The 25,344-nt window shown below is 43.1% G+C and overlaps 1 protein-coding gene across 3 annotated transcripts in view; it reads right to left on the reverse strand.

Annotated features, from left to right (window-relative positions):
- Window positions 1-25,344, reverse strand: part of PTPRG (protein tyrosine phosphatase receptor type G) — an 828,925-nt gene that overhangs the window by 366,130 nt on the left and 437,451 nt on the right. For all 3 annotated transcript variants that reach the window (XM_061618739.1, XM_061618737.1, XM_061618738.1), the window contains exons 3-4: window positions 20,657-20,836; window positions 4,811-4,959 (exon numbers count right to left, since the gene is read on the reverse strand). In XM_061618739.1, the coding sequence (XP_061474723.1) occupies window positions 4,811-4,959; window positions 20,657-20,836 (329 nt within the window). The remainder of the gene's footprint in view (window positions 1-4,810; window positions 4,960-20,656; window positions 20,837-25,344) is intronic.

Raw genomic sequence — 25,344 nt, forward strand, 5'->3', positions numbered from 1 at the left:
ATGCCGTTCCCCTTACAGACCTTCAATCACAGCAGCTGACTGTTAAACCCTCTAGCTACTGGAGCTCTGTCAGGGGAATAGGTGTCTCCTGTTGGCACCATTCACAAACTACACTTCCCAGGATTCTTTGGGGGAAGCCATGACTGTCTCACGTGAAATTAAAGTCTGGTGTGGGTATGGGCCCCTGATTAGGCAAGCCCAACAACTGTGAGTCTGGCTTTTAGAACACTGACAGTTGGTTCTTACTGAGCATGCCCAACATTATCACTGAGTTCAAGCCAAAATTTCTTAAATTAGTTAAAAATCAGCTAGGCATTTTTTTTAATTTTAAACTGTACAAGGTGACGGTCAGAGTATGAGGCAAGGTCAGTAATAGGATTACAGGTACTCTGTGAACATGGTTCAATTTTTTAATTAATTTCAACAGGTTATGAGACCTCTGACAGAGAAAAAGCCAAAAGGGGACTGTTTTTTCTCTCTCTCTTTTTACATTTTGAACTCTTGATTCACACTGACTATTTTTTGTATCACCATGAAAATTTACAGGGTTGTTAAGCAAGCGTTTCTGAGTTCAGGACTACAGTATAAGTTTTGTATGGTTTTGTTTTGAAATGAGCTTATGGGAAGGATCAGAATGGCATGGAGGAGTATTTTCAATTTAACATTGCGGAATGCAAAAAAACCATGCTGACTATAGTATACAGCCACCCTCGTGGCTGTATAATGACTTTGCTGGTGATCCTAAAGAGGGGCAGAAGAGGCAAGCACTGAATTTCATATATTGATTCTAAATCATTAATTGTCCAAATTATGGTAGCAGATGCCTGTTTTCTTTTTTAATTCTAAACCAGTGCTTCCCAAACTCTTCATAATTGGGGCTACTTCCCCAGATTAAAACAAGAGGCAAACTTCACTTCAATACATTGGGTTGGATTCAACATAGCGCTAAGTTAAAGTACTGTCAGTACAAGGATTTTTCTCCCCTCTACTACCTCTGCAGACCCATAAATATGTTTTTAAGAACATAAGAACATAAGAAGAGCCTGCTGGATCAGGCCAGTGGCCCATCTAGTCCAGCATCCTGTTCTCACAGTGGCCAACCAGGTGCCTGGGGGAAGCCCGCAAGCAGGACCCGAGTGCAAGAACACTCTCCCCTCCTGAGGCTTCCGGCAACTGGTTTTCAGAAGCATGCTGCCTCTGACTAGGGTGGCACAGCACAGCCATCACGGCTAGTAGCCATTGATAGCCCTGTCCTCCAACCCTCTGGTGCAGATTGGGGATGGCATGAGGTATGTGTGGGAGGAGGAGAGGGGGGAAAGTCCAGCTGCACTAGTTGAAGTTGTTCCACTAGTGCAAGTATATTGTCCATTAGGCAAATCGGAATGAGTTGTCAAAGATTACACAACTGAGTTCCACCAGATTGAACTACTCTTCAGCAGCCTTCACATGTGGCTAAAGTCCTTCATTTATATCCAAAGGTGGCTTTGCACAAGCACTTCTGCTTACACAAGTTGGAGCATCCAAATTTTACCAACCCTCCCTGTGCACTGCAACTCCATGCTTCCCAAAAAGCTGTACCTGAGAGTCTGGGAATTCTCTGAAACAGTATGGGATACGGCACGGAAGGAGTCTACAAGTAGAGGGGAACCGGATAAGTTTAGGTGCCTTGCCTTGTGCTAGCAGAAGTGCACAATGCCATCAGTGGATACAGCCCCTTATGTCTAGGCTAAACCATATTTGAACTGTGCAGTACAGTATTGATGCATACAGCTGAACATCACCCATTCATTATATGCTTGGAGATTGTGACTTATAACCCACTGATCTAAAATAATGTGGGGATTAAATACAATGGCACAGGATGGAGGTGTGGTGCTTTATATACATTCAATGCAGTTTAGCCAAAGCAGTGTGTGTGCTTTCACATTACATTGCTCAATATGGGACACCGTTTGGTACTATAAGCATCTGATCAACTGCATAAAGAAGTTGCACACCAGGCTGCTGCATCTCATTTGGTCAATGTAGATGGTTAGGGGCTTTCAAACAGTATATTGTGTGGGAAGATTGCAGCACACAATGGCTTATTATTATCATTATGATAATGACTTCCAGGATATAAGTCCATTATCACCTAGCAAACCATGCTAAAATTCTTCGGTAAAACCCAAACAGACAAAATGTAAATATTTAGTTTTAAAATAGGACCTTATAACCTTGCAAATTCATCACATAGGAAGCAGTCTGAAACTGGGCGAGTCCATGCAGCTCAGTATTGTCTATACTTACTGGCTGCAGTTCTCCAGGATGTCAGGCAGGGACATTTCCCCAGCCATACCTGAAGAAGCCAAGGACTGAACACAGGACCTTTGGCATGCAAAGCATGTAGTGAGCTATAGACCATCTTTTATTACACTTGAAGGGAAAAAGGAAGTGGTGTGAAAGAATGCAAGGTTTTGGAGCGAGACACATAGGTGGACTTCACAAAAAAGTTTGGGAGGATAGTGTGAAAGGGAAGCTATCTGTAGCATCCCAGCACCACCTCAACCCCCAAACCAACTTGGCTGCTCATCTGTGTGAAAAAGGATATTTCTATTGATTCAACAGAGGACTGGGACTGGAAGGAAGGGTGTTAACATTTCTACTTATATCCTTTTCCTTCTGAAAACAAAGCATAATCAAATGTGTATGAGAATTATTTTAAAAAGAAAAGGATAACAACAATCAGATAAATGCCCTGCCTTTGATCCAATTTCTCTTTGGAGAATGTAATGAAAAGGATGTTCTCATATATCCCATCCCAATTTAACATACAAATCACTCACAAAAATATGATCCAGATGGGCTCCAATGAAGGAAACCAATTAACTCACACTGCCTTACCATCTGACACATTAGTTGTGATAATAAAAACACAAACAACATGGTCAAACAATAAGGTTCTGTCTTACATCTGACATTTCCAATTAGTTCTGCTATTCTGTGAGCTTCTGTCTCACCTGCCACCATCCACAAAAAGATTTAAGAACAAGCATTTTATTTTCCAGCAAATGCACATATAAACTCTGTGTTTACAGAGCAGACTCTACAAATGAAGTAGATTTATCTGCATTCCCCAATGGGGCAGTCTTTGGAACTAAATGCACACTACATACCGTCCACATCTGGTTCCTCAATTAGGTTCAGAACACATTTTGCTTTCTAGTGCTCCAACTTCAGAACAGTGCCAAACCTGGAGGACAAAGTACTTGTGGGCACTCCACAAATGTTTGACCTGTGTCTATGGGCCATCGCAGATCAGCAAGCCATCCCTCCTGTTCTCGTTTTCTTTATATTGTTTCCTAGAAATGCAGCCTCTAGCTTGTGGCAAGGCCCAATTTTGCAGGGCGTTTTCATTGTCAGGTAATTATCACGGCAACAAGCCCCTGCAAGCTGAACTACAATTAGCATTGCAGGCTAAATGCTGGAAGTGTACACAGACAGGCCTTCTGCATAATGCATTTGGGGCCTGGTTCTGGAAGGTGCTGAGGGGTGGATAGCAGCCTAATGAGCAAAGTTGTTCTCAAATATTTCATTTCTGGGATGGTGAAATGAGGCTATTTTTTCCTCTCTCCAAGTAACCATTTTACCTCAATTCCTTTCTGCAGATATTCACTAGTTATTGATTTTTTCCAAAGTCCCACATACCTGTTTATGTAATGTGCCATGGGAATTTATTCCCACACGTAAGTTACCTGTTTTTATGCTGTGTTGTGAGGAAGGAGAGACTCACCAGAGGCAGCAGCAAGTAGAGAACCCCAACAATGTGCTTTTTCCCATTTTTCTTTTCCTGGGAGGACTGCATGAGTATGCCTTTCTTATAATTACAGAACTGAACAAAATTCCCCACCCTTTCAAAAGAAATACATAACCCCAGTTCAAAAAGAGATGAAAATATAATTAATGAACCAGGTATTCAACAGGAATGCGTAATTGTGAGCAAGTTCGTTCAATTCAGTGTTTCTGTTCATTATCTAAGTGAAGCCAAACTTCAGTGTTTCATTTTAAACAGCCAATGATGCTCTGCTTTTGCACAATTATTTCCACATAGAATATACTGTTAGAAAAGGAAAATAAGGATCAGCAACCGGCTCTCAGTACTTAAACTCTGAGGCCTAAAAATTCAACTCTGAATATAATATCTAGCTTGATATAAGGATATGATAAGAGAGATTGTAATTCTAGTGTAAGTAGAAGATGAATACTGTCTGGTATGCAACAACACATAGAACAGACACATAAAACTTGCACAAACTATCATCATCATCATCAATACTGTTAACCAATTGTCTATAACTATGGCAGCAAAATGGGACTACCAACAAACAAGGTAGGAATTTCTGCATATTGCAGGTACTCCTCAGATATGGGGAAAAATTGAAACCCCAAATGGCTTGATGAGGTCTGAGTGTGCAGTGCCTGTAAATCCCACTTGTCACCTGTCTGCCTTTAGGACAGGTGGGCTTTAGAGCAGGTGGCCATGGCTTAGAAAAATGGCCTTGTGTACCAAATGGCCAGAGGTTCCCACCACTGGTATGTAGGCATCAGCTGTGGTCCAGCCACTATGCTGGACATAATACTAAGACTCAGCTGCCAACACAATATTTCCATATATCTTCCTTTTGTTTTAAACGGTAACTCTAGACCAGTGAATGAAACCTTCAGTAAAAAGGAAAGAAAAGAACAGAGATTCATGGAGAAAATATTGTCAAGTCTCATATTAAAACAACATTCTTTTCATTAAATGTGAGTGCAGTTGCTTTCCACCAACCTCAACTGGGAACCTCCTCCCGTTGATACTGTGCTCTGAGCCGGCTGATCCATTACTTTGACCCCAGTGAAACTCAACTTTCTCAGCTTTGAATCTTCCTGGTAGCCCAGCACCGCTGATGAAATAATCATCCTTTAAGAGGATAGCAACTGAAAGTAGAAGTAAAAAAGTAGAGAACATGATCGAAAACATTTCTGCCATAGATGTCAGTCATACATCTGCTGCAGCTGTTTAACACTGGGACAACGCCCCTGGTTTAGGAATTCTTTGGGACAGATATGAATGCATGGACAGAGTTGATTGAGGTCACACTTGCAGGTCCTGGCCTCTATGCACTCATGGATTCTATTGGTAAAGACCCTGTGCATACAGTTCCAAAGAGCTGAAGGGTCCCACATATTCAACCATTCCTCTAGAAAATGGAGGATCCCCAACTGCACATGCAAGAGCTTTTCCATGTTCAAATGTACAGAGGGAGGCCCCATGGAAATGGGAGCTTTGAATGCATGAAGACTGGGGTCAGTGGCATGACTCTAACCACTCCCTGCAAGGACTAATATGTACCCAAATAAACATCCAAACATGTTTATAAACTTATAGGATCATGTGTGCAGGTTCTTATAAAATTCTTATAAAATTTGTCCCCTAGTGTCAATTCTGGCATTAACTCTCAGTCCTAACATAGGAACATCAGCCATCCCATGGGCCATTTCTTGAGACAGAACCAGTAAACCCTCTACAAAGGTAGTAAACAGTTGTAGTAATAGTGAAAGACTATTAAGGCAAGTGGGACAATATGTCCTTCCCATATGGCAAGTACAGGATTGGACTTCAGTTGCTAGGAATCACAACAAAGGAGAGCGCTGCTGGCCTCGGGTCCTGCTTGCAGACTTCAGCTGCTGGACTGGATGGGCCTTTGGCCTGATCCAGCACAGGGCTCTTCTTATTTTCTAATATATATTTGTGTAAGAGTGTCATCACAGTGCAGTTTGCATGGCTGCTGACTGATGGTGCTAGCTGTGTGAACCACATCGTAGCAGCAATTAGGAGGAGGATGTGGGAACTGGAGGAGAAGAGGAGGCAGAGGAGGAAGGGCAGGCAGCGGTGGCAAGATGACAAGATGAGGAGGTGGGATGGAGACTGAAAGAGGGCAGGAGGCTAAGGTGGAAGGGTGGGTGGATGAAGAGGCAGAGGTGGCTGCTGAGGGAAAACCTGAGAGAAAGGAAGAAGGACTTGGGGGGAAGCAAATGGCAACCATTTTTGCTGTTGAAAGAAGCCATGTGGCTTGCCAAAGCAAGCTGCCCCCTTTCCCCCCAAGTATGGTGGAGGAAAGCTTTGACGTCTCCCTCAACCCCACCATGCTTGGGGGAGAAAGAGCTAAGCAGGAGTGATCTCTCCGCAGCATCAGCTGATGCCAAGGGAGATCAATTCAGCTTGATTTGGGTGCACAAGAGTGTTCCCTACAGGGAACTCTTTCGCTCACCCACACGTGCTTCATTTCACTGGACTTTGGAGACTTGCAGTCCAGACTTCGGAAATCCAAAGCCCAGCAAAATGGAGCACATTTGGGTGAGCAAGAGTTCCCTGCAGTTCTCTTGCACATCCAAATCAAGCTGGATTGCATGGAGACAGCCAAGTGAAAAGGGGATGTAGCTTTATTGATCTGTAAAGGAAGGAGCGGGCTGGCTTTGGCGAGGGATAAAAGGAGGGTGGTGAGGTGGAGGAGGTTGGGGCTGGAGGGTAGGTTGTGTTGGTGAGTGAAGCAAGCATGGGTGAAGCCCCTAGTTTCTTATGCCAACAACGTACAGGATTGTACTAGAAAGTGGGCACCAAAATCCTATCCATCTTTACTAAGAAGCAAATCCCACATTGCTCAGTGGGATTTACTTCCAAGTAAAGTAGGCATATATTTGCAGCATTAGTTTTGTAAATCTAACGTGCACAGGTTTCATTCCTTTTTAGAATGAAGTGTGACTGACAACCTAAATTAATGGACACACAGTAACCTTAGCAGCAGATATGCATTTCAGCAAAAGAAATCCTCAGGCTGCAATACTAAGCATAATTACTTGATTCTGATTCTGGTGTAGCCAAAATGGCACCAGATACATTTAAGGGGGAAGTATCAACAGCCTCAGAGGAACTCCAAGGTTGGCAAAAGTACAAAAAAAAACCCCCCTTTAGGAAAACACCCTAACAGGGCAAAAACAAAACAGCCCAATGAGAAATTGAGTATGCTCAGTGATCACAGAATGCTTATTTTGGAGGGGCACCTGGAATAGAGTAAATGGAAGACGGCAAGTCTGGCTGACAGTAACCCTAAACAGAAAGCACTCCACACTGCAGCATTTTATTGCAGGACCCAGTTGTTATTCCTGAATAAACATCCATAGGATTCAACTGTCGCAGAAGTTCTGTATCTTAAAAGTTGTGTAGTATAATCCTATGCATATTTCCTAAGAAGTCAGTCCCACTGTGTTCAATGAGACACTGTTGTTCACCCCCCAGAGAGCTTTTGCTAGTCGGGCGGTATATAAGTGTAATAAATAATAATAATAATAATAATAATTCTCCCTGGAAGTTGTGCTAAGATTGCAGCGCCAATCTTTCCTTTTGCTTCAGTACCTATTTTCCAGAGAACAGAATGTATAGAACATATATGGGCAATTAATTAATTAAAATTTATTGTTGTTTTTTACCCTACTCTTCAGACAGAACAGGTTCCCAGAGTGACTTACAGATCAATAAAAACCAGACATGCATTGTCAGGTATTTATACAATCCTTTACATGGGCTGTGAGGGGAGTCTATTCTGTAGATTACAGTTCCACACAGATGCATAGATTCATACATCTCAGAAATCCTAAGCCAGTGGTTCCACAAGTGTTACAAAGAGCAGAACTAAGCAAGCAGATCTGCTGGTAAGAGCAGGGCTACTAAGGAGTTGAAGCTGTATTACTGAATTGGGGCCACAATGCAAAATGAATCTATTTCATCCGTTTGCAGACATGATTTTCACATGATTTTATCTCTCCAGCGAGCAAGTCAATTTTCATTAATAGCAGCTAGCTGCATTAACAAGCAGAGATAAAAAGCTGGAGCCTGTGTGGTAGTATCAAAGGGCACTTTGCATGAAACTCACCACTCCTAATTCAAATACATCTTTTTCCTACATTTGAATTTTCTAGCCATATAATCAACAAGTCTGTGTGACTGTGAGTATGCACTGGCAAGCTTTGAAAAGAAAATAACTGCACAAAACACACACATATAGCAACTAGGATCCTCTAAGGGTCCTTTACAGACTTAACCCACTAGTATATTTTCAAGGTGCAGAAAGCAAGGATGTAATTCGGCACCGAGCAATGCAGATGTCAGTCCCAATGAAATCAAAACACACATACTAAGTGTTATAACTATGTTTGGTTTGCTATACTAACTGGTGGGTTCATTAGACAGGAACAAACTTAGTCTGAGGGTGGGATTTAATAAGACAGAACTTTCTCAGGTATGCCTCTGTAAGCGTCTCTAGTGATAAATGATGCCCAAAAGTCTTTTTTGGCCCCAGGGGATATTGCACTTCCAGAGGGTGGCAGCAGCAACTCACTGACACATCTCCAGGAATACCATGGGCTATGGATTCTCATTTCCAGTGGTTATATCTCAGGCCAATGTGGAAAATTTGCTTAGCTACCTGCATCCCCTTTGATACAAGAATGATTAAAAAATCTTTAAAATCCAATAACTTTTGCTGCTTCTATTCACCCCATCCTGGCTAAATAGCCAAGGGATGGTTTTTAGTTTGGCAAACAATGTTCCTTTAAGTACTTTCAGGGTAGTTTCTATGTGTAACAACAGAAAGATCTCTCATGTAGGGTTGCCAGGCTCAGGGCCTGAGACTGATCCTGTATCTTTAGGAGAAGAGAAAGTCAGCCAAGTGCAGGTGTTCTTGCAACTCTGTAATGGGAAAAAGCACAAGGTGGAATTCTCCCTTCCCCTGCACACCTTTTAAAGATACAGAAGACCCTACTCTCATGGCATGTAGCAAAGAGAGTCCTGAATGAAATGCATTAAAAACCCTTGGTAGGGGTGGTGCCACGGGGCAGGTATAAAATAACCAGCAAAACTGCTTTCAGTGTGAACTCTGTCTCAGTGACAATTAGGCAGGCACCTTCTGTTTTCTGTTTAGACACCTACTGAAGGTTTCTCTTAGCTGTTATTAATTTTGCTTATGGCATTGCTTTCACGATGGTTTTAAGTTATTTGTATATTTTGTTCACTGCTTGAATTTTTTTAATGAACAAGCTACCTATATTTTTTTGTATAAATAAATAAAATAAATGTATTAATGGTTCAACAAACTGATTCAACAATAGAATCAATTACCAAGAGGGGTCTTGAGGTTTTGCTCACTGGTGTTCTTCAAGCATCTGTTGGGGATGCTCTTACTCTGCATTTCCTGGACAGAGCACAGGGTAGTGGTGATGGTGGTGGTAGTGGTCAACTAGATCAGGGTATAGAGAAACTTTGGACCTCCAGATGTTGCTGAACTACAACCCCCATAATCCCTGGCCATTAGCCATGCTTGCTGGGGATGCTGGGAGCTGTAGTTCAGCAGCATCTGGAGGGCCAAACATTTCCCACACCGGAACTAACTGATCTACAAGAACCACTCCAGCTCTATGGTTGTATAAAAAACATGACCCACAAGTGGGTCAGGGTCATGATTAATGTGGCATACTTTTTATTTTTTTAATGTGGGGTGCCTATATTAGAGTGAAAAATTTGTACAAGAATGATGGACTGTGAGACAGGGAAGGCAGTTACAGAAGTTTTCAAAATGTGACATACTTTGTGGGCAGAACCACAAGAAAGCAGGCTCCTGTGAATCCGTTACAATGCACGGCAGGATTCAGTTGCATTGTATAAATATTTGATGATATGTAAATCATTTATGGCTCTGTCAGGGGTCATTTTACTTGTTTTAGATTAATAATTAAAAGGATAATTAGGAGGATGTACAATCTGAAATGTTCATCTAATTGTTCATTTTACAGTGTCTCTTACTAGGTTGTGCAAGATCTCAAACACACACACAAACCTACTTTTCCCTTTTTCAGTAACTCTATTCCAACAGTTTTAAGGTCATAAAATTCTTCTTGGGCACCCATGACTGTGACCCAATACAGACAGAGTCTGGATATTTGCACAGAGTAACAATCCATTATGCATAATTTTAAAGCGTTAGTAAAACAGGAGAGGAAGAGTGTGGCGGCCAGGTGTTACCTGGGCTCGTTTACATCACACTAAACCATGGTCTGGTGTGATGTCCAAGTGCAACCACTGTCTTGTTAGGTAAGATGTGGTGTACGCCAGTTGTCTGAAAAGTGGGGTAAAATGCTTTAAATTAATTACTACAATAGTAAAATAGGCATGGGGAAATGTGTAAAATCTATATACACACCCTATAAAAAACCTTTAACATAAAAAATTCTGACATGAAAGTTAATATCTAAACTTTTAATTTGCAAATTTGCATATCCGGGATTCAGTCTAAACCTCAGTACCACCACCACCAAGAAGGCTTGAACTCTGATGGGTAAAACCCAAATGTTTGTCTATGTTGCCAAGATTTTACCACTGATATTTTTATAAATTGCCTCAAAAACCTTTTATTTTAAAAATGGTAACTTTGAAAATATGTTGCCTTCTTAGAAATATCCTAAAGAAAAAGAAAAATGATATTTTAACTCTGCTGCTGCTTAGTTGTAGAGTGGATCCTTGCCAAAGCACTAAACCTCTGTGCTTCTGACACAGAGAGTGAAGCTATAACTAGACCAAGAAAGCATTTGGCAAGTTTTTCTTTTTTAAAAATCTGCACATATTTCCTTCTTTAACTAGTGAGGCAAAGCACAAAGCTTTGTAGCTATAAATAAGAAAATTTTGCTGATATCAAAGCTAGAACCAGAACTTTAATTTTTACCATTAAATCTTATTTGTATTTTGGTAATTTGAATAGAAGCAGAGGGCATGATGGGGTGCCACCACTCACCTTAATTCCATTCAGTTGCATCGCTGCAGCTTACCAGATGGACAGGTAGCGGGGAGAGGGAAGGAGACCGCAATCTTGATGCAGTGCTAATGCACTGGCAGGCACACCAGACTTGGCTCCACCAGTACATTTTTGCACCCTTTTGACCTCCCCCACCACAACCTCCCGGTAAGCAACGGCAACATGACCATCCAGAATGATGGCACTCTACCACACCATTTGCAATTACATTTGAACCATCTAGGTGTGTGTTTCTCCCGGCCAAAGTATAAATGGTTGGTTCTCACGTTAGGAAATACATCCACAACAAAATTCTAAAATTCAGATCAACAAGGCACAGCTATTCACATTTGGAGTTAGGGTATGAAAAAAGAAGCAGAAGCATAGGATTGTAATGTTAGCATGGGTAGAAAACAAGAGGTCTTGAAAAATATTGGCATGCTTTGGACAGATGCATAAAAACTGGAACAAATTTCCTTTCTAAGGTGATAGGTTGATAAAGTGTGAACTTTCAGCCAAAGCTTGTCATATAAGCATGCTCAGATAAAATGGAAATGGAACTGCCTTCAAGTCGATCCCGACTCATGGCTACCCTCTGAATAGGGTTTTCATGGTAGGTGGCATTCAGAGGGGGGTTACCATTGCCTCCCTCTGAGGCTAGTCCTCCCCAGCTGGCTAGGGCCTGCTCAGCTTGCCACAGTTGCACAAGCCAGCCCCTTCTTTGTCTGCAACTGCCAGCTGGGGAGCAAGTGGGCTCCTTGAGACTATGCAGCTTGCCCACGGCTGCACAAGTGGCAGGGCACACAACCCTGAGCCACTCACTGTGAGGGTGATCTTTAGCTGGCCCTTTACACCCAAGACACATGAGTGGGGATTTGAATTCACAGACTCTGGACTCTCAGCCAGGCTCTCCTCCCCACTGTGCTATACCAGCTGTTTCCATCACTAAGAATCACAAAGCCTGGTACGGTTTCAATACAGTAATAATTAATTAAATAGACGACAGGAGAGCAGGATTCTCCTTCCTAAGGCCAGTGTGAGGGGGCTCCTGGAAAAGTGTCCTCAAATTGGAGAGCAATATCAATGTCCCCCCATGACCTGATGATGGTGTAAATTGAAGCAGCAGGACTACAGTGATGGGCAGTGAATGCCCATGAGCCACCCACCTTTTTGATCTTCCACAATGCCCTGACACCCCAACACTCCCAAACATTGTGGGAGCATTAAAATAACCATTTCCCAACTGTTCACTGCTGTCAGTAAACCTGAGCCTGGAGACAATGTGTGGGTGGGATGACCCGGTACAGGGTGGAGGTGAGCGCTGTCGAAGAACTGAGATCCTGGCAGATGCTCAAGGAAGATGGGGTGTTGCTACCAGCTCTGATTCTTCCGGAATGTCTAAGCACTGCAGTGATGAGCTTGTCCAGCAGCTAGCTAAGTGCAATAAAGAGAACAGGGCTGGCATCTGCAAATGAACACTACTGAACAAAGCTGCAGTCTGATCTGCAGTACTGAGAGGATCCACAGAAATGCTCTTTCTCTCCTTCTCCTCTCTCATAAAAAAAAGGATTAGTTTGGGTATATACCCATGACCTAAGGTTCAGCAACTATTACACTGGACACAAAATCTAGAGCCAAATGCAGCTTATTTCCAAATAAATAATCATGGTTGGGTTTCAATAAAGACAGCTAGGGGAAATAGGCAGTGCATACAAGGAAAACAAAATAAAAGTATCAGGAAGCTACTGCTGCAGTGAAATCATCCAGGGAAAACAATTAAAGCATGCTAGCAATGCCCAAGCTAGCATTTCCCAATGCACATAGCAGAGGTGAAAGAAGACATGGACTTAATTTCAGATTGCTCAGGGGCTAAGAAAACCTGACGCATCTTTCCATTGACCACAGTTCTGCGCTACCCAAATCACTCATTGAGGACAAGTACCTTCTTTAACATAGTTCTCTTACTTCTTGATGCCTTGGGATTTCAGAAAGCCTCATGTGGACTACCTAAATATTCTCTTTGCCCTTTCACCTTCATATAAATAGATGGTGGAGTGCCTATTAAAATTCTACTACAGAAAACTTTGTTGCAAAAAAGGGCTATAGCCTATGCAGATGTAAACTCTTCTGGAACGTAGCAGTAAACTATTTAGTTGGATTTGTATTAATGCAGAGGTTCCTATAAATATTTAGAACCACATACTACATCCAAAGAACAGTTTCTGAATTTACAAAAAGGGGGGAGCGTGCCAACATTTTAAGTTTACAAGCTCTAAATGAAAAGGAGGTCCAGGGGTTTGCCTGGAAGGGGATGTGTAAGAGAATAGAATTACAGCATTACAGACCATAGAAATGGAGTAAGCATCTATGGTTGTAATATTATGGCCACTAACATAGGAGTCTCACTGAACTCAGCAGAAATTACTTCTGAGCAGATCTGAAGAGGATATGTTCAAGCAACATAATCATGGTGAATGAAAACACTGTGGGGGGGGAGAGGAAGAACATGTCCATCTTATATTCTAATACGGAACTGATTATTGAAGTGCCAATCAATTGCACTATCCATACACAGGCTCATAGAGGCAAAGTTTTTCCTGATATTTAGCCAGAATCTGACTTCTTGTAACTTGAGCCCATTGTTCAGTGTCCTGCACTCTGGGATGATCCTCTGTGTGATAACCTTTCAAGAACTTGAAGAGTGCTATCATATCTCCCCACAGTCTTCTCAAGGCTAAACATGCCCAGTTCTTTCAGTCTTTCCTCATATGACTTTGTTTCCAGTCCCCTGATCATCCTTGTTGCCCTCCTCTGAACCCATTCCAGTTTGTCTGCATCCTTCTTAAATTGTGATGTCCAGAACTGGACACAGCGTGCAAGATGAGGCCTAATCACTACTGAATAGAGGGGAACTAGTATTGCATGAGATTTGGAAACTATAATTCTGTTAATGTAGCCTAAAATAGCATTTGCCTTTTTTGCAGCCACATTACACTGTTGGCTCAGCTTGTGATCAACAACAATCCCAAGATCCTTCTCGCATATAGTATTGCCAAGCCAAGTATCCCCCATCTTATAACTGTGCACTTGGTTCTTTTTCCTAGGTGTAGAACTTTGCACTTATCCCTGTTAAATTTCATTCTGTTGTTTCAGCCCAATGCTCCAGCCTATCAAGGCCACTTTGAATTTTGTTTCTGTCCTCCAGAGTATTAGCTCCCAATTTTGTATCATCTGCAAATTTGATAAGCATTCCCTATACCTCCTCATCCAAGGCATTAATAAAAATGTTGATGAGCACTAGGTGAGGACCAAGCCCTGCGGTATCCTGCTCATTTCCTCCCCCCAGTTTGAGAAGGAACCATTGATAAGCACACTTTGAGTATAATTCTGTAGCCAACTGTGGATCCACCTGATAGTTGTTCCATCCAGCCCACATTTAGCTAGTTTGCTAATCAGAATATCATGAAGCACTTTGTCAAAAGCTTTGCTGAAGTCGAGATATATTATGTCCACAGCATTCCCACAGTCTACCAGGGAGGTTACCCAATCAAAAAATGGGATAATGTTAGTCTGGCAGAATTTGTTCTTGACAAATCCACTTTAGTTTCTAGTAATCACTGCATCGTTTTCAAGGTGCTTACAGACCGACCACTTTATAATCTGTTCCAGAATTTCCCCAGGGATTGATGTTAGGCTGACTGGTCTGTGGTTCCCGGGTTCCTCCTTTTTGAACTTTTTGAAGATAGCGACAATATTAGCCGTCCTCCAGTCATCCAGCATTTTACCCATCCTCCACGATTTCGCAAAGACAATACACCATGGTTCTGAGAATTCTTCAGGCAGTTCCTTCAATGCTCTACAATGCAGTTCATCAGGCCCTGGAGATTTGAACTCGTTCAAAGTAATTGGTATTCCTTTACCATTTGTCTATCAATCTCAAGCTGCAATCCTGCCCCTTCAACTTGTACTTCATGTTTGCCAAAAGGGTCATAGACCCTCTTTTGGGAGAAGACTGATCCAAAGAAGGAATTGAGCACTTCTGCCTTTTCTTTGTCATCTGTTATCATTTTGCTTTTAACATCCCTCGCTAACCTTAGCTCATTCTCAGCTTTAGCCTTGCTGATGCCATCCCTGCAATTTTGTGCTACCTGTCTGTACTCTTCCTTCGTGGCCTGGTCTTCCTTCCACTTCCTATATGTGTCCTTTTCGTTTTCAGGTAATTTGTAAGCTTTTTGTGAAGCCACATTGGCTTCTTCTAATGTCTTCCTCCTTTTTTTCTTGTTGGACTTGTTTGCCATTGTGGAGGAAGGAGGAATCACAAGGCTTGGTTTGCAGAAAAAATCCTAAAATATCAAAAAGAGCTCAATGAGAACTGAGCATGCTCAGTAGCCATAGATGATGAGTGTGCGGGGAGCAGAAGAAACGTGGAGAGAGGAATGAAATGGTGTACCCTGGAAAAGGATATGCCTCTCTGGTTGGAACCCTGAACAGGAGCACTCCATACTGCAACATTTTGTTCAAATTAATGTCTACACAGATTATGTGCACAGACAACTTTGATTTCCACACCTGTGCGTACGTAGCCTCCATACAAACATTGAACTGAAAATGATGGTGAGGGTTACCACTACAATCCCACCCCTACCCCTGTTGTACCAGGGCTGTGGAGTCGGAATCGGAAGCAATTTTGGGTGGAGTCGGAGTCTGAGGTCTGGCGTACCGACTCCACAGCCCTGCTCTGCACAGTAATGTGGTCTGAATACCATTCGTGTCTCAGAAACAGTGTAGAGGTTTTTTACAACCAAATAGTATATAATTTTTGTTAAATAAATAACTAAACAAATGCTTTGACAGGGTTTTGAACAAAAATGAGTATCTCAAGTTTTGTAGATCTTAATCGCAAATTGATGAAACACACACACACAGACACAAACACACAATGGAAATGGAAACCCTACACTGAAAGAGATGAAACAGATTCTCCAACCAACCAACTTACACTGTTGCATTATTCAAACTCATGACATCATGATCAATTTCCCCTTTAACATTTATCTTCAAGCTTCAATTGATAAGGAATCCATACTATTTTAAGTTATTGATTTCAATATCAGCCACTTCCTTATGCCTACAACTTTTTTAAAAAAACTTAATTCTTCTCTCCCTGAACTTATTTCATTGGTTTTCTTCTGTCTTAAAGGGGCAGAATAGCAAGTGGACTTGAATTTTATTATGAAAAAGGAGATATTAATTTTAACAATTATTTTCCTTAAAGCTTTCCTCTTTTTATTATTGTATTTAGCAGGAATCAATACAGTGGAATAAAATAAAAAGTTAATTTAACGACCGCGTTACATATATTTGTGCCTCTAAACAGAAGATAGTGCACACTATTTGTATAAGACATGCTTTGTTTCTGAGTGCTTACAGTGCAATTCTATACCTGTCTACTCAGAAATAGGTACCACTGAGTTCAGTGGGTATGTGTTATCCAGAATCTGCTCATCTGGGAATGGAAAAAATGGAAATGGACTGCCTTCAAGTTGATTCCGACTTATGGCGACCTTATGGTTTTCATGGTAAGCGGTATTCAGAGGTGGTTTACCATTGCATTCCTCTGCATCTGGGAATGAACCCCATTTAACTCAAAGGGACTTACTTCTGAGTAGATAAGTACAGGATTGCACTGCATGTCACATTTTTTATTTTACTTATTTATTTATTGAATTTATTAGTCGCCCATCTGGCTGGCTGTCCAGCCACTGTGGGCGACGTACAAAATAGGCATACAATACCTAGACATTAAAAATCTAAAAACAATGAAGATAAAATCTAGCCCACCCCAAAAGCCTGCCTGAAAAGCCAGGTCTTCAAGGCCCGGCAGAAACTCATCATGGAAGGGGCATGGCGATCATTTGAGACGGAGTTCCACAGGGTGGGGGCCACAACTGAAAAAGCCCTCTCTCTAGTCCTCACCAGTTTGGCTGTTTTGACTGATGGGATGGAGACAAGGTCTTTTGAGGCTGATCTTCTTGGGCGGCAACACCTTGAATTGGGCCCAGTAAGCAACTGGTAACCAGTGCAACTCTTTTAGCACTGGAGTGATATGATCTCGCCGGCAGTTGCCTTTAATCAGGCGCGGCGGAGCGTTCTGGACCAGTTGCAGCTTCCAGACCATTTTCAGGGGTAGCCCCACATAGAGCACATTAGAGTAGTCTAGGCAAAAGGAGACCAGGGCATGTACCACCGATGGGAGCAGATGATTGGGAAGGTAGGGGCGTAGCCTCCGTATCAGATGGAGTTGATACAGTGCTGCCCGGCTCACAGCCGAAACCTGAGCTTCCATGGACAGTTGGGAGTCAAGAATGACCCCAAGGCTATGGACCTGGTCTTTCAGGGGCAATTGTACCCCACTGAGCACCAGGTCCAAATCCCCTAACCTTCCCTTGTTTTGTCAGGGTTCAGCTTCACCAATTCCAGGCACTTGGATAGGGTTTCTACAGCCAACCTCGGTGAAGATTTAAATGAGAGATAGAGCTGCGTGTCATCCGCATATTGGTGACACTGCAGCCCAAATCTCCTGATGATAGTCCCCAGCGGCTTTATATAGATGTTAAATAGCATCGGGGAGAGGATGGAACCCTGTGGCACCCCACAAGTGAGAGGCCAAGGGTCTGAAACCTCATCCCCCAATGCTACTCTTTGGTGCCTATCAGAGAGGAAGGAATGGAACCACTGCAATACAGTGCCCCCTATGCCCAACCCCTCCAGGTGATCCAGAAGAATACTGTGGTCAATGGTATCAAAAGCCGCTGAGAGGTCCAGGAGGACGAGGAAGGTGCACTCACCCCATCCAACCCTCTCCTCATATCATCCACCAAGGCAACCAAGGCTGCTTCTGTCCCATGTCCAGGCCTGAAACCCGACTGAAATGGATCCAGATAATCCGTTTCCTCCAATTGCACTTGCAACTGCTTTGCCACCACCCACTGAACCGCCTTGCCCAAGAATGGTAAGTTTGAGATTGGGCGAAAGTTGTTCAAATCTTGGGGATCCAAGGAGGGCTTCTTTAAAATTGGTTTTATTATTGCCTCCTTGAGGGCTGATGGCATTATGCCCTCTTCCAAGGATGCATTTACCACCATCTTGATCCCCTCGCCCAATCTGTTCTTGCAGCTCATAATGAGCCACGACGGGCAAGGGTCGAGTAAGCAGGTGGTTGGCCTTAAGGTTGAAAGCACCTTGTCCACTTCATCAGAAGGAAGGAGCTCAAACCAATCCCACACCACCGGAGAACCACTGGCCGACTCTGGCTCGCTCACTGTATCCATGGCGTGCGGAATCGCACTCTTTAGACGATCGATTTTATCCGCAAAGTGCTTTGCAAACTCATCACAGGAGGTCTTAGAATGTTCCATAGGTTCCGAAGCAAGTGGACCGACCAGGCTTCGGACCACTTGGAATAGCCTCCTGGGACTGCACTCTGTGGACGCAATAGAGGCAGCATAAATATCCTTTTTTGCTGCCCTTATCGCCACATGGTAGGCTGCTGCAGCTGCTCTAACCCGTGTCCGATCGTCATCGGAGCGAAATTTCTGCCACCGGCGCTCTAGCCGTCTCACCTCCCGCCTCAGAGTTCGCAACCATGGAGTATACCACGGTGCTGTCTGAGCTCTATTCGGGGGAGAGGGTATTTCGGAGCCATCCGGTCTAATGCCCCGGTGATCGCCTTATTTCACTCCTCCACCAGGGTCTCGACTGAGTGCCCGTCTGCAGGCTTCATAAAGTCCCCAGGCGCATTCAGGAATCCATCAGGATCCATCAAGCACCTGGGGCGGACCATCCTAATGGGTCCTTTACCCCCACGGAGGCTGTTTGGCATCAAAAGGTCTACTCTCACCAAGTAGTGATCTGACCATGACAAGGGGGTAAGAGATGTAGCCCCCATTTTCATATCACTCCCCTCCTCTCCCGAGACAAATACAAGGTCAAGTGCACGACCAGCTACATGGGTGGGCCCCATGGGAATAAGGTGCAGCTCCCAGGAAGCCATGGTTTCCATGAAATCCCGAGGTGCCCCTGTGAGGATGGCCTCAGCATGTACGCTGAAATCCCCCAGCACCAGCAACTTTGGGGATTGCACCCGCACACCCGAGACCACCTCCAGCACCTCAGCCAGGGAGTCCGTTGTGCAGTGGGGTGGGCGGTACACGAGCAGAATCCCTAAGCTGCCCTTTGGGCTCAACCTCCAGTATATGCAATCAACAACCTTGGTTTCATGGAGAGGAGGTCTGGTGAGAACCAGGGACCCCTGACAGATGACCGCTACTCCCCCTCCCCGACTTCCAACACTTGGCTGCTGCGCATATAGGAACCCAGCTGGACACATGGCCTCAAGGATGGAAGCTGCGGCCTCATCCAGCCAGGTTTCCGTAATGCATGCCAGGTATGCGCCCTCATCCAATATCATGTCATGGATGAGAGATGTTTTTTGGGCAACGGACCTGGCATTGCACAGCAGCAACTGAAGGTTAGAACATGGAGTTCTGCATCTCCCAGCTATCTTTCGGTCTTGGGCAGGCCCAGAGCAAGGGACAGATATTATGTATCCCTCCCTAGTTCCTCTTACCCGACGTGGCCTGCCTCTAGCGCTCCACTGCAGTTACTGGTATAGATAACTAAGCAGCTGTTGTAGGTCAAGATTTACTACTACTACTACTACTACTACTACTACTACTACAGGATTGGCCGATTGGCCACGCTCTGTATTCCTAACAGGCACTCTCTCCTCCAGACAATAGTGTAGGGCAGCCTTTCCCAATTAGTGTGCCTCCAGATGTTGTTGGACCACAATTCCCATCTTTCCTGACCATTGGCAATGCTGGCTGAGGCTGATGGGAGTTGTGGTCCAACAACATCTGGAGGCACACTGGTTGTAGGGGATACAAGAGCATTTGGGCACATAACTTTAGCACCTTGTGGGTCAGTAAAGGTCAGAAGTATCTCATAGGCTTCACACCAGACAGCACATGAAACTGAGCATGACTGAAACATTATGGAGAAAACCTACAAATGTAACAGTAAAATACAGCAATAAAATAAGCAAGCAATACCAACATTATCTTGAAAAAACACATTAACATTATTTTTGGGTTTTTTAAAATCCTGTGAGATTTCACATCTATTGGTAGTTATTTTGATATCCACCCTCAACTTACAGAATATCTGTGGTCTTTTCATCATCTTGCACACTTTGATATTGGGTTGCATAGTCTTTTCCCCAGGATTATATATATACAGATTAGCAACCTTCTAAGGGTATATTTACTGTAGAAATAGGGTATCATACCGAGCTTAAAACAGTTATTAAAAGGTGATCTTCCTAAGTTCTACTCACTCATGTAATTAAGAATTCATAGAGCAAGGGGGGCATAACTGCTGACCCCATCCCTGCATTAGAGGGGGACATTTGTAAACGGAGAGCCTGTTGTATGCACATAGGTTGTCCTAGGGTTCCATACCATGGGGGAAACACACACACACGGAGCAGGATCCCCATTATACATGCCCCCTCTCCCAACAAAGTGTGAATGGTGAGCAAGGCCAATAGGGCCAAAGCTGATGAGGGTGGGAATAGCAAGTACAGTAACTCTTTCCCTCTCCATGCAATTCTTACCCACCTGAATGAATGGATGGATGAATGGATGGATAAATGAATGTCTGGATTATAATTAGTCATGAAAGTAAATGCAAGTATTGAAATAGCCATAAAAAAGAAATAATATAGTCCTTACCAGTTTTCCCAGTATTTTTCATCCACGTCTTGTTAGAGGATTCATTATCAAAACCAATCAGGTGTATTTCTTGATACTCTTCTCCAACACGTGCCTGATGATCTATGATATCTATTGGAGACTGGTGAGTTCTTCCACAATCCATGTTTGAAGTAACCCAATGCTCAGGACCATATGCACCTGTTTCAAAAGGGGAAAAACACACTGTAATGATGGTCCAACCAATAAGAAGATAGCGCTGAATTATGAAGTAGCCACTTAGGTTAGTTGCTCCTGCCCCACATGTGACATAAATTATCAAGATATTTATAAAATTGTATCTCAGCTATTAATTTACTTTGCATTTATTGAAAGGAATTTCACTTCTAAGAATATTCCACCACCGATTTTTAATTAATTTATTTCTTTTAAGAATTTCTATCCCTCCCTTTTTCCAAAGACCCCAGGGTGGGTTTTACAGCATGCAAAAATATCTCTACTTACAAAGATCAGCACCGAAAGCAATTTGCAAATTCAAATTAAGAGCCAGGCATTCTGTTACAGCTAACAAATCTTAAGAATAAAAAAATCCACGGGACTTTATTTTAAATGTTTGTTTCTGGTGTTGTTTTGAAGGGTGTAGGGAGCAACTATATTACAGCTAAAACAATTTAGATGATATGTTATTAAATTTGTAATCAAAACAAATTGGTTGCAATGGAATCCTTTAGTTCACTGCTAAATGCCAGAAGGTTTAGAGCTAACTGCTAACTTTTCTGTCCATGAACACACCAATGTAGTTTTAATTGAAACTGATCTTCCACTACAGAGTTCAAATTAATTCTTTTTCTAAGTGTCTCATGCTCCAGACACCATAGTCTTGCAAAAAAAAAAAAAAAATCCTACACCATTAGTAGAGGAAATAGAACACACTTTTTCTAGCTTGCAGATATTGATTACCTATTTCCTACATCAAATCACAATTGCCATTCCACACTTTATAAATTTCTTCAGTATTAGACATTTGATAAAGTGCAGAGGATTATACTGCCAATCATTTGCATTTCAACTTGTCTTTACATGTTATACTCAAAACATTTAAATAAACTTTCAAATGAATAAAAACATGATAATACATAAGGATTGGTTGAGTAGTTAAATGAATTTCAAGAATCTCAACATCTAACATTGAAGGCACAGGAACACAGGAAGCTGCTATATACTGAGTCAGAACAATGATCCATCTAACTCAGTGTTGTCTACACTGACTGGCAGTGGCTCTCCAGGGGTTCAGGCAAGGAGTCTTTTTCAGCCCTACCTGGAGATTCCAGGGATTGAACTTGGGGCCCTTTGCATGTAAAGCAGAGGTCTGTCCTCAACTTGAAGATAAAAGTCTGGTTTAAAGATAAAGAACCATAAGAATGGAGAGCAGGGGCCTTGAAGTTGCCCATCAACAACCTGACCAGCCGACTGAGCAAACACACAGGTCACCTGCCCACAGTTTTTCTTGTGTTGGTGAGAAGACCCGTGTTTCTGTTTAACTTGTAGTCATTATTTCTAAATTCACATCTATAAATATCAATTACAACATTAAAATTTATGCAAATCTGTGTCCTCTTTTTGGTTATGTATGTCCTCTTTTGTTGGCAACATGTAAGTGGCTACTTGGACATCTTGGGCAGTTGTATTAATGCAGGGTCACTACTGAGAAGGACCCACCTGACATTCAACGAACTCTCACCTCCTGAACAGCTTGAGCAGTGCAGAACACCCCCCCTCCAAAGGTTGTGGCCCTTCTAGATATTGATTTCAACTCCCATCATCCCAAACCAGCATGGTCCGTGATCAAGGGTAGCGGGAGTTGTGGTTCAAAAACATGTAGGAGGGCCACAGGTTTTCCATCCCAGACCATTACCAATATCTCGAATATTTCGAAGAAGCATCACTTTGAATACCAGGCGCAGGGGACATGGAACAGAAGAGGGCTGTCCGTTTTGTGCCCTAAGTCTCACATCACTACGGCATTGAATTTAATGCATGTCCTTTATATCAGGAAACAAAACCTCTTTAAGAATCTGCTATAAAGTTAAGTTGATGACACAACAGCCCCATTTGAACCCCTTAATGCTAAAGGACTGAGTCTGACATTATGTTTTTTAAACAACATATGGAGTGTTCATAGGGTTTTCATAGGGTTCAGGGCTACAGCTGAACGTCAAAAAGACTAAAGTAATGACAACAGAAGATTTATGTAACTTTAAAGTTGACAATGAGGACATTGAACTGGTCAAGGATTATCAATACCTTGGCACAGTCATTGACCAAAATGGAGAAAATACTCAAGAAATCAGAAGAAGGCTAGGACTGGGGAGGGCCTCTATGAGAGAACTAGAAAAGGTCCTCAAATGCAAAGATGTATCACTGAACACCAAAGTCAGGATCAATCAGACCATGGTATTCCCGATCTCTATGTATGGATGTGAAAGCTGGACAGTGAAAAAAGCTTGTAAGAGAAAATCTACTCATTTCAAATGTGGTGCTGGAGAAGAGCTTTGCGCACACCATGGACTGCAAAAAAGACAAGAACAAATTAAACCAGAACTGTCACTAGAAGCTAAAATGATGAAACTGAGGTTATCATACTTTGGACACATCATAAGAAGACATGATTCACTAGAAAAGACAATAATGCTGGGAAAAACAGAAGGGAGTAGAAAAAGAGGAAGGCCAAACAGGAGATGGATTGATTCTATAAAGGAAGCCACAGACCTGAACTTACAAGATCTGAACAGGGGGGTTCATGACAGATGCTGTTGGAGGTCACTGATTCACAGGGTCGCCATAAGTCGTAATTGACTTAAAGGCACATAACAACAACAATGGAGTGTTAGCTCCATTAATAGTTGTGGTTTTCCCAGGGAAGCGGAGCTGCAACTCTCCCTTCCTGGCAGGTGTGAGTACTGTGGAGTGATCCTGGAGTGATGATGAAGAAGAGACAGAATGGAACCCAGGGAAGGGTCTGGCAACAAGGAAGTGCTGAAGCAGAAGGCTTCAGCACTTTGGACAGTGACAGCTCCTCCCCCTTACCTCAAGTTGGACCAGAGGGAATGCTGGCTGATCAGGAGCCCTTCTCCTCCCCTCCACACTCCTCTTCACCCAAGCCATAGCTGCCATGCATACCTCCTCTAGAAGAGGAGGATCTCAGTGAGGTGCCACTACCAGTGCTGCCCCAGACACGCAGACAACTGTGCCAGCAGGTTCAGGTGGCCCCCACTTTTCCAAGTAGGAGTGCTTGCTTGCACGCACATTCCCTTTCTGTGACATTCCTCACAAGTAAAACGAGCCCGCCCAAACCTACTTAAGAGTTGTAAGGAGATGTGTCTAACTGCTGCAACAATGTCTTAGCTTTGAGTAGTCATGCCTAGTTATGCTGTGTAGAGATGCACAGTTTCTCATTAAACATACTGGAGAAAAATACACCAGCAGGGGTCTCATTCTGATTCCAATGGGCTTGGCCAGGACAGTTCCTTACTGGAAGAGATAGTGGGAACAGTAAGGAGTTTGGCATGGTGCAAGTACAGAAGTGGGAGCACCAGAACACCTGCATTGTGCCAACCTCCTTGCCCCCTCACCCCTCCTTTCTCCTGGTGAGAGACTACTAGGAAACTAATGTTGTAGTTTTGCCTCATTGGATAAGCTACTTTGGTTCATGAATACAAATCTAAGTGAATTCCAAAGAGCAAAATGATCAGTCTAGAGCAGGCAGAGCTTGGAAGTAATCAGTTACAAGTAACAAATTACTTTTTTGAGGAAAGAGTGGGTAATTCCTTTACATTTTGATTGTAATAGAACTAGGAGTAATTTTATTACTTTTATGGAGTAATTGTAATGTTTCCAGCATTACTTTTGGGCATTACTTAGGGGGGAAGCAGGGGAAGTCTTCTGCTCCTCTAATTTGTGGATGAAAATCATGTGCCTCAAACTGGGCTTCTGTGCAGCATCGCTCTTCCCTCATGCTCTGTGGGTGGGTAGGAGGTGACGAGGGATGAGGTGGAGAGCGAGACAGGGGTAGAGTGGAGAAATCAATAGTTTAAAAAATGGATGGTGGTGGTGAAGAATAGAGTGGAGGGGAAAAGGAGCCGAGGTCAAGAACATGGATTAAGGAGGAGAAGGAGGCAGCAGCAGCATGGAGATAAAGAACTGTGGAGGCAAAAGCTGACTCACTCACACACTCACACTCACACTCACTCTCTCTCTCTCTCTCTCTCACACACACACGAGAGAGAGAGAGAGAGAGAGAGAGAGAGAGAGAGAGAGAGAGAGAGAGAGAGAGAGAGAGAGAGAGAGAGAGAGAGAATACTGTGTTTGCACTTGGCACACAAAGTGGCCTCCACCACCCTCTCTGGCTACTGTGCTGCATTTGTAGTATTTTAACTTTTCTGCATCTCGGGAAAATGTTTGCTTGGGTGACGGTCCCTTAGTTGGTGGCAGGGCAGGGTCCGGGAGGTGGTTAAGTGAGGGAGATTATGCTTGCCGGCTGCGTGGGGGGGGGGTTGCACTTGGTTTGACATGCAAAGATCTGAGTAGTAGCCTCTGCCTCCTTCCCACCTCCGTTACCAGGGGAGAGACCACCATTGCTATCTTATGGATAAAATGAATTATTCTACCACCTCTGCATGTGTGTGTTTATTTTTAATGTTGTTTTAGGC

Source organism: Rhineura floridana, chromosome 3, assembly GCF_030035675.1.
Source record: "Rhineura floridana isolate rRhiFlo1 chromosome 3, rRhiFlo1.hap2, whole genome shotgun sequence".
In the NCBI taxonomy this organism is placed as follows: domain Eukaryota; kingdom Metazoa; phylum Chordata; class Lepidosauria; order Squamata; family Rhineuridae; genus Rhineura; species Rhineura floridana.